Source organism: Oncorhynchus kisutch, linkage group LG6 (genome assembly GCF_002021735.2).
Source record: "Oncorhynchus kisutch isolate 150728-3 linkage group LG6, Okis_V2, whole genome shotgun sequence".
Taxonomy (NCBI): Eukaryota; Metazoa; Chordata; class Actinopteri; order Salmoniformes; family Salmonidae; genus Oncorhynchus; species Oncorhynchus kisutch.
Window position 1 is genome coordinate 10,383,627 of NC_034179.2, and position 12,549 is coordinate 10,396,175.

Sequence of the window (12,549 nt, forward strand, 5' to 3'; positions counted from 1 at the left end):
ATGGTAGGCGTTGTTACTTTGGTCCCAGCTCTCTACAGGTCATTTACTAGGTCCCCCCGTGTGGTTCTGGGATTTTTGCTCACTGTTCTTGTGATCATTTTGACCCCATGGGGTGAGATCTTGCGTGGAGCCCCAGATCGAGGGAGATTATCAGTGGTCTTGTCTGTCTTCCATTCCCTAATAATTGCTCCCACAGTTGATTTCTTCAAACCAAGCTGCTTACCTATTGCAGATTCACTCTTCCCAGCCTGGTGCAGGTCTACAATTTTGTTTCTGGTGTCCTTTGACAGGTCTTTGGTCTTGGCCATAGTGGAGTTTGGAGTGTGACTGTTTGAGGTTGTGGACAGGTGTCTTTTATACTGATAACAAGTTCAAACAGGTGCCATTAATACAGGTAACGAGTGGAGGACAGAGGAGCATCTTAAAGAAGAAGTTACAGGTCTGTGAGAGCCAGAAATCTTGCTTGTTTGTAGGTGACCAAATACTTATTTTCCACCATAATTTGCAAATAAATTCATTAAAAATCCTACAATGTGATTTTCTGGAATTTCCGGAATTTTCTCCTCTGTCATAGTTGAAGTGTACCTATGATGAAAATTACAGGCCTCTCTCATCTTTTTAAGTGGGAGAACTTGCACAATTGGTGGCTGACTAAATACTTTTTTGCCCCACTGTATATACAGGGGGCACCGGTACCGAGTCAGTGTGCAGGGGTACAGGCTAGTTGAGGTAATCTGTACATGTAGGTGGGGGTGATGTGACTATGTATAGGTAACAAACAGCGAGTAGCAGCAGTGTACAAGAGGGGGGGGGGGGGGGGGGGGTCAATGTAAATTGTCCTGTGGCGATTTTTATGAATTGTTCAGCAGTCTAATGGCTTTGGGGTAGAAGCTGTTGAGGAGCCTTTTGGTCCTAGACTTGGCGCTCCGGTACCGCTTGCCGTGCGCTAGCAGAGAAAACAGTTTATAACTTGGGTAACTGGAGTCTCTGACAATTTTATGGGCTTTCCTCTGACACCGCCTGTTATATAGATCCTGGATGGCAGGAAGCTTGGTCCCAGTGATGTACTGGGCTGTACGCATTACCCTCTGTAGTGCCTTACGGTCAGATGCCGAACAGTTGCCATACCAGGCGGTGATGCAACCGTTCAGGATGCTCTCAATGGTGCAGCTGTAGAACCTTTTGAGGATCTGGGGACCCATGCCAAATATTTTCAGTCTCCTGAGAGGGAAAAGGTGTTGTAGTGCCCTCTTCACACCTGTTTTGGTGTGTTTGGACCATGATAGTTTGTTGGTGATGTGGACACCAAGGAACTTGAAACTCTCGACCCGCTCCACTTCAGACCCGTCGATGTAAATGAGGGCCTGTTCGGCCCGCCTTTTCCTGTAGTCCACGATCAGCTCCTTTGTCTTGCTCACATCGAGGGAGAGGTTGTTGTCCTGGCACCACACTGCCAGTTCTCTGACTGTAGGTCCTATGACTGAGTGTAGTCTGGCCCAGGGGTGTGAAGGTGAATGGAAAGGCACTAGAGCGAAAAACCGCCCTTGCTGTCTCTGCCTGGCCGGTTCCCCTCTCTCCACTGGGATTCTCTGCCTCTAACCCTATTACGGGGGCTGAGTCACTGGCTTACTGGTGCTCTTCCATGCCATCCCTAGGAGGGGTGCATCACTTGAGTGGGTTGAATCACTGACGTGATCTTCCTGTCCGGGTTCGTGCCCCCCTTGGGTTTGTGCCATGGGGGAGATCTTTGTGGGCTATACTCGGCCTTGTTTCAGGGTAATAGGTTGGTGGTTGAAGATATCCCTCTAGTGGTGTGGGGGCTGTGCTTTGGCAAAGTGGGTGGTGTTATTTCCTGCCTGTTTGGCCCTGTCCGGGGGTATCGTCGGACAGGGCCACAGTGTCTCCCAACCCCTCCTGTCTCAGCCTCCAGTATTTATGCTGCAGTAGTTTGTGTCGGGGGGCTAGGGTCAGTCTGTTATATCTGGAGTATTTCTCCTGTCTTATCCGGTGTCCTGTGTAAATTTAAGTATGCTCCCTTTAATTCTCTCTATTTCTCTCTCTGAGAACCTGAGCCCTAGGCCCATGCCTCAGGACTACCTGGCCTGATGATTCCTTGCTGTCCCCAGTCCACCTGGTCATGCTTCTGCTCCAGGATATGGAACCTTGACCTCTTCACTGGACGTGCTACCTTGTCCCGGACCTGCTGTTCTGGACTCTCTATCACACCTGCTGTCTCAAACTCTGAATGATCGGCGATGAAAAGCCAACTGACATTTACTCCTGAGGTGCTGACCTGTTGCACCCTCTACAACCACTGTGGTTATTATTTGACCCTGCTGGTCATCTATGAACGTTTGAACATCTTGGCCATGTTCTGTTCTAATCTCCACCCGGCACAGCCAGAAGAGGACTGGCCACCCGTCAGAGCCTGGTTCCTCACTAGGTTTCTTCCTAGGTTTTGGCCTTTCTAGGGAGTTTTTCCTAGCCACTGTGCTTCTACACCTGCATTGCTTGCTGTTTGGGGTTTTTGGCTGGGTTTCTGTACAGCACTTTGTGACATCAGCTGATTTAAAAAGGGCTTTATAAATCAATTTGATTGACTCAGTCATGAGTGCATTCAGGTGTGTTCCTCTTTTTCTTCACAAAAGACAGAGGCTCGTTCTGTTAAGAACAACCCAGGGTCTGACGCCATGTCATCTTCTAACTGTATATCAAACAGTGATCATAAACGTGGACACTGTATATTAACATGGAAATGTGAAGTGCACATTTGGACTTACAGGTGTTTGAGTTGCTTGTATGACGTCAAAGCAGTATTTATTAAAATCCTCAATGTCTCATCTTTCTAAATACAGAGTCCTCTTCATTTACAGCTTTTCTCTCACTCAGACAACAAAACATTTGCAAAAGTTGCCCAATTAGAGGGCGGTATGTGGGCAACATCTTGTTGTGTGCGGTGCTCAAGTTCAGAACGGTTATCAGCCAAAGTCCATAGAGCACTGAAGCACAGAGCCTGAGCCCTGACGCATGTTACTGTACAGCCACTGCGTTCCAATTTAGGTGCTTATCAGTGTCAAAATCTGACATTTTCAACCCGTATATATACAGGTACAAGTATAAAGGGTTAATACCGACAAATGACAAATAAACTTGAATATTGAGTCTTGAATCAGATTATTACAAAAACTCCAAAGGGAAGTTACTAAATTCAAATGGCGTCACATACGTTTTTTATTTTTTACTATCTAAAATAATGTTAGTGATTGAAGACGAAAGGTGAACTTACTCGATGTATTCCATTTTGTTGTGGTTGGTCACCACCATGTCCCCACCACTGGGCTTCAGATCCACCTGATACGTCTGTCCAAAGTTATCCTCATCGATACAGAACCGCAGGTCCAGCTCAGTAGGATCATTCTCCAGGATCCACTTCAGAGAGTTGTAGTATTCACTGTCCTACAAGGTCAACGTGATGTTGAAACAAAGACGTTACATAGTGTGTCTGTCAAACTAGTTTTCTGGATTGAAGTCTGAGCCCACTCAATTTGTATGCTTATGAAGCTGTTGTTTCTGGCTAGACACTTTTTAAATCTCCTAACTCATTCAGTGGTGTAAAAAAAATACTTTAAAGTACTACTTAAGTAGTTTTTGGGGGTATCTATACTTTACTACTGATATTTTGATAACTTTTACTCCAGTACATTCCTAAAGAAAATAATGTACTTTTTACTCCATACATTTTCCCTGTCACCCAAAAGTACTCGTTACATTTTGAATGCTTAGCAGGACAGGAAAGTTGTATAATTCACACACATACTAAGAACAACCCTGGTCATCCCTACTGCCTCTGATCTGGCGGACTCACTAAACACAAATGCTTTGTTTGTAAATGATTTCCGAGTGTTGGAGTGTGACCCTGGCTACCTTCAATAACAAACAAATCGTGCCGTCTGGTTTGCTTAATATAAGGAATTAAATTCTCTACTTTTGATATTTAAGTATATCATAGCAATTACATTTACTTTTGATACTTAAGTATATATAAAACCAAACACTTTGACTAAGTATTTTACTGGGTGACTCACTTTTACTTGAGTCATTTTCTATATAAAAAGGTATCTTTACTTTAACTCAAGTACGATAATTGGGTACTTTTTCTACCACTGAACTTTAAATCTCTGAGAGTAAACTACCTAATGAAAGTAATGTTAATGATGAGATGATTCCAGAGCCTCACCACTGATTCCATGTCTTTCAGTGTGATCTGCTTCCCGAGCATCATCTTGTAGAATGGTCGGATGAAGAAGCCTGAAGAGAGGAGACAAGACAACATTCAATCAGACCTTGGGTCAAAAGATATTAAACTTATTTACAAAATGGACAATCAAAAGGTCTATTCTATTGTCGGCGGCCTTGTGATGGTTGGAAAACAATTTTGCATAAATACCAGAGCTTCTGATATACAAGAGCAGCTGATCTTACCGTCCAATAGCTTCCCATGGAACACGGCCATCCCTGCCACTCGACCAATGAACTTGAAGTATGAGAGGTGGTCCTCGTTACACAGCCCAGAGTTAGGGTTGATCTGTAGTGTGTAGTTATCTCTGAAAAGACAAGAGAGAGAGGCTGGGGTCAGATATGATGAAATGTGGCACACATGACCAAAATAATTTCCACACGTGGGACAATAAAGTTTTCTAACAGGGCCTGAAACGGACTTCTTGGTCCACCAGCCACTGTGGCAGGTAGATTTCAAATCTACCAGCCACTAAGATTTTTTTACCAGCCCAATTTTTTTGGCCCCCATTATTAAACCAAAAACAACTCCGGATGAACATGTGATGTTTCTAAAATAATACATGTATTAGTCGTAAGAAGTGATGTGGTATATTACTCAATTTCCCCCCAGAAAAAATGTGCAACCCGATATCACAGATGACACAAAAAAATATCAGCTGCCCCTTTAAGGGCGTGAGGTTACCACGGCAACAAGTGGGTTGGGGAGTCGTCAGTGACAGTGTGCATGTGAGATAGAGAATCTGATCAGTAGCCGTCAGCAGATGTGTCGTTGTTAGCAGTTGAAGCAAACTCAAAACATTGAAAAAACAACCGAGCTTGTAAACAAAACAATGTAAATAGCCAAGAAACACAAGAACAAAGTCTCACTTCAGTAGATTTGAGTAAATTAGACCAACACCTTTGTGCAGCGCTTCTAGAAATGTATCATGTTCAGCTCTTGAATCACAGTGCGCACTGCCAGGCTAACCTATATTATTTGACTCCTAGCTAGTTCTTTGTGTGACTAGCTACCAGATATGAACAGATCGACATAAACACTTTGAAAACTGCTACTGCAGCATTTATTTTGCTGTAAATGAGCTCATACTTCTAGCTCAATTACTATTTGCTAACGTGAGTGAAATGCTTGCACTGTGGAGCCCTGACCACCCGTGTTCATTTTAGGAACCTGGTATCTACTCTAACCAATCAAATCAATGATTACATCCCAGGACAGAAGTCAACGGTCTGAAGTCACTTCCTAAGGCCAGAATTAAGATTGGTTTGAGATGTATGGTCAGAAAAGAAAAATGGAGAAAGGAACAGGCATGTGCAAACGTTCCCTTTTGAGACAAATGCCACTGATTGTAAGGCTGGAAATGGTCTATATGCTGTTCTTCTGAGGAAAGCATTGATTGTCAGGAAGCCAGAGTGAACGAGAGGAAGATGGAGCCCTTAAAACAGGAAATTGGCTGTGTCTCTTTTCATGACCATCTCTAGAATTTCTCGTTCCTGTTATAGACACTATAAACGTTTGGGAAGCGCTGCAGTAACGTGCGCTGCAGTAACGTGCGCTGCAGACCCCAGAACTCGTCTCTTCCTCAGCTGCCATTACCAAACTGCACCAACGAATGAGAAATGTGCACATTTTCATTTGTACTTCTGTAAGTTGCTATAAGTGGTGGACAATGATAGAGACAATACATACGTGGCTGAGTATTCGAAGAGTCCATAGTAAGGGTTGAACATCTCCTTAGACAACAGGAAGAACCACTCCCTGGCCACACCTCCGTAGTCCAGCCCCTTCTCTGACTCAAACTCGATCCAGAGGCGGGCCTTCAGGATATCTGGTCTCTTCAGAGACATGATACGGCGATACGACTCCTCAAAGATGTTGGTCCTGTGCAGCTTCATCTCAAACCTGTTAGGGATGTCCGCCTGGGGACACAATAGATGAAAATACATCACACACACATTCAGTGCACCTAAAAGGGAATACAAACCAAAAAACACACGTTTATTCTAAAACGTAGTTTGCCAGTTTATTTAAGTTGAGTTTACTTAAGTATTATTTATCTGTACAGGGGATGGATGGTTGTTCATATCACAAACGTTTGGGATAAAAGCCTCGTTCAGTGGTTCTAACCAGGGAACACACAAAGAGAAAGACTAATTTCTCTTTAGATTAATGTTAACTAGGATGTGTGAGGTAAGGTAAAGTGTTTTTGCACAGAATACTTACGTAAAGACTACATTTTAAATTCATCTTTAAAAATATAATTTTAGTTCTACTTTGACAAAGTATTTTGTGTAGATTGATGACAACAAAAATTACAATTCTATCAATTTTAATCCCACTTTGTAACGCAAAATGTTGAGCACTAAAATGCACTAAAATGTTGAGCAGCAAGGTAACATTTCTTACCGGTTTCTTCAACTTCTTTCTGAAGTAATCGTATTTCTGTTTGAATTCTCTAGAGTATGGCACAGCCTGCAATGGAACAAACAAGTGGTAGTCAGTCAATAGAACTGTCTATTCTAGAGCGAGAGTGGCTTATCTTGGTCATGAAAGATAGTATCTTTGTAATGTGCAATACTGTATACGGCATCATGGGGACAGTATCTTTGCCTTATGTTAAACCACAATACTGTATATGATGGTAACTGTATATTTGGCTCATAGAAAACCACACATACTCACAGGCCCTGTCTATGCTAGAGAGAGAAAGGGTGGCTTATCATGGTTGTAAAAGACAGTATCTTTGCCATGTACAATACTGTAGTTTTCTGGTAAGACTAACTGACTTAAGAATGAAAGGGGGTTCAGTGGACAATTTCACTGTGGTAACATTGGCTACAATATGCTGAACAAACTTTTTTTTGTTGTGAGTTAGACAGATCAGTGCAGACTGCCGTCTCGCTATCTGCCGTGAAACAATGGACATAGCCCCTCTAGTAATTTAAAAAGGATCTCTGTGGGTGACAATATCTTCGCCTCATAGTTAACCAGAGATTACTCACAGGCCCTGTGATAGCAGGACTCTGTAGACGAGGATCCTCCCATTGAGTGGCTTTGGTGTCTGAAGGTGACAAAATAACAGTCAGGAATATGGTTATACTTTATACCGTAATATACCATTAAATTAAAGCTGTAGCAGAAAAAAAAAATTCTTCAAAGAAAGGTTTACATCCTCAATTTTTTTTTGTTGTTGTCATTTGTGATTCATCTGTGAAATGCATTCCATCACTCACTCAATGAGTCAGTCAGCCACAACATCGACTGCTGACATCCTGCTTGTTAAATTGAGCACACTGTGAAGCTTTGAATAATGAATGCAGGTAGCCTGAGACAAAGATTCAGAGGTATTGATCTATGAGAACAGACAGACAGAGAGACTCTACAGTGACACCCAGGGTTTTTCTGTATCAAAAGGAGCTTAATGTGGGGGCAGGGGGGCGTGACAATGGGAAGACTGTAGAGGCCCCCGTCTTGGCGGTGTAGAGACATTTTTAAGTCAACGTCCTGCTCTTCTACACATCAAGGCGAATGCTGTGTTCTTTTTCTCAAACATAACCAAATTAACTTTGGGGGGAATTTTTATTTCTCCCTCACTTTAATTTTGGTCATTGTTAGTTCTCAAAGATGATATTATAAAAATAAAAAATAAAAATAAAAATAGATATATATATATATATGTCCATTATCTTCTCTACCTACTTTACATCTGGTTCTAGACATTTAAGTTTACACTGAAAATGTTTTTCCATCACAAAAACAAATACATTTGTATATATCTATATATAGCATACAAAACATTAAGAACATGCTCTTTCCATGCCCCAACAAATTGAGGCTGGTCTGAGGGCATACGGGTAGGTGGGGGTGGGTAGGTGCAACACAATATCAGGAAGGTGTTCCTAATGTTTAGTATAGTCAGTGTAAGGAAAGTATTCAGACGCCTGGAGTACACATTTTGTTACGTTACAGCCTTATTCTAAAATGTAATACATTTATTTTCCCCCCCTCATCAATCTACACTCTACCCCATAATGACAAATTTAGCAAATTTATAAAAAACTGAAATATCATATATACATAAGTATTCAGACCCTTTACAGCCTTAAGTCTTCTTGGGTGTGAAGCTACAAGCTTGGCACACCTGTATTTGGGGAGTTTCTCCCATTCTTCTCTGCAGATCCTCTCAAGCTCTGTCAGGTTGGATGGGGAGCGTCGCTGCACAGCTGTTTTCAGGTCTCTCCAGAGATGTTTGATCGGGTTCAAGTCCGGGCTCTGGCTGGGCCACTCAAAGACATTGAGAGACTTGTCCCGAAGCCACTCCTGTGTTGTCTTGGCTGTGTGCTTAGGGTCGTTGTCCTGTTGGAAGGTGAACCTTTGCCCCAGTCTGAGGTCCTGAGCGCTCTAGAGCAGGTTTTCATCAAGGATCTCTGCACTTTGCTCCATTCATCTTTCCTTCGATCTTGACTAGTCTCCCAGTCCCTGCCCCTCAAAAATAAACAAACTCCAAGTGGGCTGTCATGTACTTTTTACTGAGGAGTGGCTTCCGTTTGGCCTCTCTACCATAAAGGCCTGATTGGTGGAGTGCTGCACAGATGGTTCTCCCATCTCCACAGAGGAACTCTGGAGTTCTGTCAGAGTGACCCTCTCGTTCTTGGTCACCTGACCAAGGCCCTTCACAGATTGCTCAGTTTGGCGTGGGCGGCAAGCTCTAGGAAGTGTCTTGGTGGTTCCAAACTTCTTCCATTTAAGAATGATGGAGGCCACTGTGTTCTTGGGGATCTTCAATGCTGCAGACATTTTTTGGGTACCATTCTCCACGTCTGTGCCTCGACACAATCCTGTCTCGTAGCTCTACGGAGATTTCCTTCGACCTCATGGCTTGGTTTTTGCTTTGACATGCACTGTCAAATGTGGGACCTTATATAGAGAGGTGTGTGCCTTTCCAAATCATGTCCAATCAATTGAACTTATTACAGGTGGACTCCAATCAAGTTGTAGAAATATTAAGGATGATCAATGGAAACAGGAAGCACCTGAGCTCAATTTCGAGTTTCATAGCAAAGGGTCTGAATACTTATGTAAATATTGTATTTCTGTTCCGTATTTTTAATAAATGTGAAAACATTTAGAAAAACCTGTTTTAACTTTGTCATTATGGGGTATTGTGTGCAGATTGATGAGGACAAAGATGTCTATAAAATCGATTTGAGTAAGGCTGCAACGTAACAAAATGTGGAAAAAGTCTGGATATACGCACCGCCGAGTTTATTAGGTACACCTAGTAGGTACACCGAGTACCGGGTCGGACACCCCTTTGCCCACAGGACTGCCTGAATTCTTAGGGACATTCCAAAATATGTCAGAAATGTTTTGCCCACAGGACTGCCGCTGACTGGATGTGTTTTGTTTGTCGTATCATTCTCAGTAAACCCTAAACACTGCCATCCGTTTCTGTGAAACTGGATCCCTCACGCCTGGCACCGTGCTCAAAGTCTCTTAGGTCAAACATTTTTCCCATTCTCACATTCAATCGGACAGTAACTGAACGCCTTGATGCCTATCTGCCGGCCACGTGACTCACTGTCTGTAGGTGTGATTCATTTTTGTGAACGGGATTGTGTATGTAATAAGTTAGGACTTAGGCAACGAGAGAAAAAAGGCAAAGAGAGAAAAAAACACATAGGGAGGTTAGTAGAGCGAGAGCGACAAAGAACGAGAGAGAGCAAGTGAGAAAGACTGAGCGAGAAAGAAATCGAGAACGAGAGAGAAACACTGTCTCACCGTTTGAGGAAGAGAGATGGTCTTCAAGTATCCAAGAGAAAGAGATGAAAACAGTCAATACATTAACACAGGTAGAGAGGCAGAGCCCTGGAACTTACTGTGGTCAATGTAGAAGGTCCTGCCATCTGCATGCACGCGTTCCTCCCAGCCAGGCTAGAGGAGAGAGCACAGTGAGTAACTGACTCAGACAGATGGGGGATGACAGACAGTAGGAGTGGCACCAGTTACACCTGGTAATACCAGCACATCCATCCAGACCAGTACACCATTGATACAGTGACCATCCAGACCGGTACAGTACACCACCATCGACACAGTGACCACAGTGACAGTGACGCAGCGAGCCACAAACACACTGACTGTCAGTGGGACAGAGAGAGAGAGCAGGCCAGGGGCGAGATTAGATTGGTCCACTAGCTTCAGTCTGACCCTGTCCCAGTTGGGTAGAGAGACGGCTGTGTATCAGGAGGAAGAACACCATACCTTTACTTCATATGGTGAAGACTGGGAAAATAAAAAGGGAGGTCACTCACATCATGCAGCAGACCGGAATAGAATAGAGTGGACCACTACCCTCCACGGGACCACTACCCTCCTCACCACCCTCCACGGGACCACTACCCTCTCTCTCGAGACTACTGCCCTCTTCATTACCCTCCCTGGAGACTACTGCCCTCTTCACTGCCCTCCCTGGAGACTACTGCCCTCTTCACTGCCCTCCCTGGAGACTACTGCCCTCTTCACTGCCCTCCCTGGAGACTACTGCCCTCTTCACTGCCCTCCCTGGAGACTACTGCCCTCTTCATTGCCCTCCCTGGAGACTACTGCCCTCTTCACTACCCTCCCTGGAGACTACTGCCCTCTTCACTGCCCTCCCTGGAGACTACTGCCCTCTTCACTGCCCTCCCTGGAGACTACTGCCCTCTTCACTGCCCTCCCTGGAGACTACTGCCCTCTTCACTACCCTCCCTGGAGACTACTGCCCTCTTCATTACCCTCCCTGGAGACGACTGCCCTCCCTGGAGACTACTGCCCTCCCTGGAGACTACTGCCCTCCCTGGAGACTACTGCCCTCTCTGGAGACTACTGCCCTCTTCATTGCCCTCCCTGGAGACTACTGCCCTCTTCATTGCCCTCCCTGGAGACTACTGACCTCTTCACTGCCCTCCCTGGGGTCTACTGCCCCCTCCATTGCCCTCCCTGGAGACTACTGCCCTCCCTGGAGACTACTGCCCTCTTCACTGCCCTCCCTGGAGACTACTGCCCTCTTCACTGCCCTCCCTGGAGACTACTGCCCTCTTCACTACCCTCCCTGGAGACTACTGCCCTCCCTGGAGACTACTGCCCTCTTCATTACCCTCCCTGGAGACGACTGCCCTCCCTGGAGACTACTGCCCTCCCTGGAGACTACTGCCCTCCCTGGAGACTACTACCCTCTTCATTGCCCTCCCTGGAGACTACTGCCCTCTTCATTGCCCTCCCTGGAGACTACTGACCTCTTCACTGCCCTCCCTGGAGACTACTGCCCTCTTCACTGCCCTCCCTGGAGACTACTGCCCTCTTCACTACCCTCCCTGGAGACTACTGCCCTCCCTGGAGACTACTGCCCTCTTCATTACCCTCCCTGGAGACGACTGCCCTCCCTGGAGACTACTGCCCTCCCTGGAGACTACTGCCCTCCCTGGAGACTACTGCCCTCCCTGGAGACTACTGCCCTCCCTGGAGACTACTGCCCTCCCTGGAGACTACTGCCCTCCCTGGAGACTACTGCCCTCTTCATTGCCCTCCCTGGAGACTACTGCCCTCTTCATTGCCCTCCCTGGAGACTACTGCCCTCTTCATTGCCCTCCCTGGAGACTACTGACCTCTTCACTGCCCTCCCTGGGGTCTACTGCCCCCTCCATTGCCCTCCCTGGAGACTACTGCCCTCCCTGGAGACTACTGCCCTCTTCATTGCCCTCCCTGGAGACTACTGCCCTCTTCACTGCCCTCCCTGGAGACTACTGCCCTCTTCACTGCCCTCCCTGGAGACTACTGCCCTCTTCACTATCCTCCCTGGAGACTACTGCCCTCTTCACTGCCCTCCCTGGAGACTACTGCCCTCCTTGGAGACTACTGCCCTCTTCATTGCCCTCCCTGGAGACTACTGCCCTCTTCATTGCCCTCCCTGGGGACTACTGCACTCCCTGGAGACTACTGCCCTCTTCATTGCCCTCCCTGGAGACTACTGCCCTCTACATTGCCCTCCCTGGAGACTACTGCCCTCTTCACTACCCTCCCTGGAGACTACTGCCCTCTTCACTACCCTCCCTGGAGACTACTGCCCTCTTCACTGCCCTCCCTGGAGACTACTGCCCTCCCTGGAGACTACTGCCCTCCTCATTACCCTCCCTGGAGACTACTGCCCTTCTTCATTACCCTCCCTGGAGACTACTGCCCTCTTCATTACCCTCCATGGGGACTACTGCCCT

The 12,549-nt window shown here is 45.8% G+C and overlaps 1 protein-coding gene across 13 annotated transcripts in view; it reads right to left on the reverse strand.

Moving 5' to 3' along the window:
- The window catches only part of nedd4l (NEDD4 like E3 ubiquitin protein ligase), a 105,769-nt gene that overhangs the window by 8,280 nt on the left and 84,940 nt on the right, over nucleotides 1–12,549 (reverse strand). For 10 of the 13 annotated variants that reach the window (XM_031826143.1, XM_031826142.1, XM_031826141.1 and 7 more), the window contains 8 exons: nucleotides 10,177–10,231; nucleotides 10,079–10,099; nucleotides 7,300–7,358; nucleotides 6,704–6,769; nucleotides 5,987–6,216; nucleotides 4,483–4,604; nucleotides 4,238–4,308; nucleotides 3,287–3,456 (listed from right to left, as the gene is read on the reverse strand). In XM_031826143.1, the coding sequence (XP_031682003.1) occupies nucleotides 3,287–3,456; nucleotides 4,238–4,308; nucleotides 4,483–4,604; nucleotides 5,987–6,216; nucleotides 6,704–6,769; nucleotides 7,300–7,358; nucleotides 10,079–10,099; nucleotides 10,177–10,231 (794 nt within the window). The remainder of the gene's footprint in view (nucleotides 1–3,286; nucleotides 3,457–4,237; nucleotides 4,309–4,482; nucleotides 4,605–5,986; nucleotides 6,217–6,703; nucleotides 6,770–7,299; nucleotides 7,359–10,078; nucleotides 10,100–10,176; nucleotides 10,232–12,549) is intronic. The other 3 variants (XM_031826148.1, XM_031826136.1, XM_031826147.1) reach the window with 1 other exon arrangement.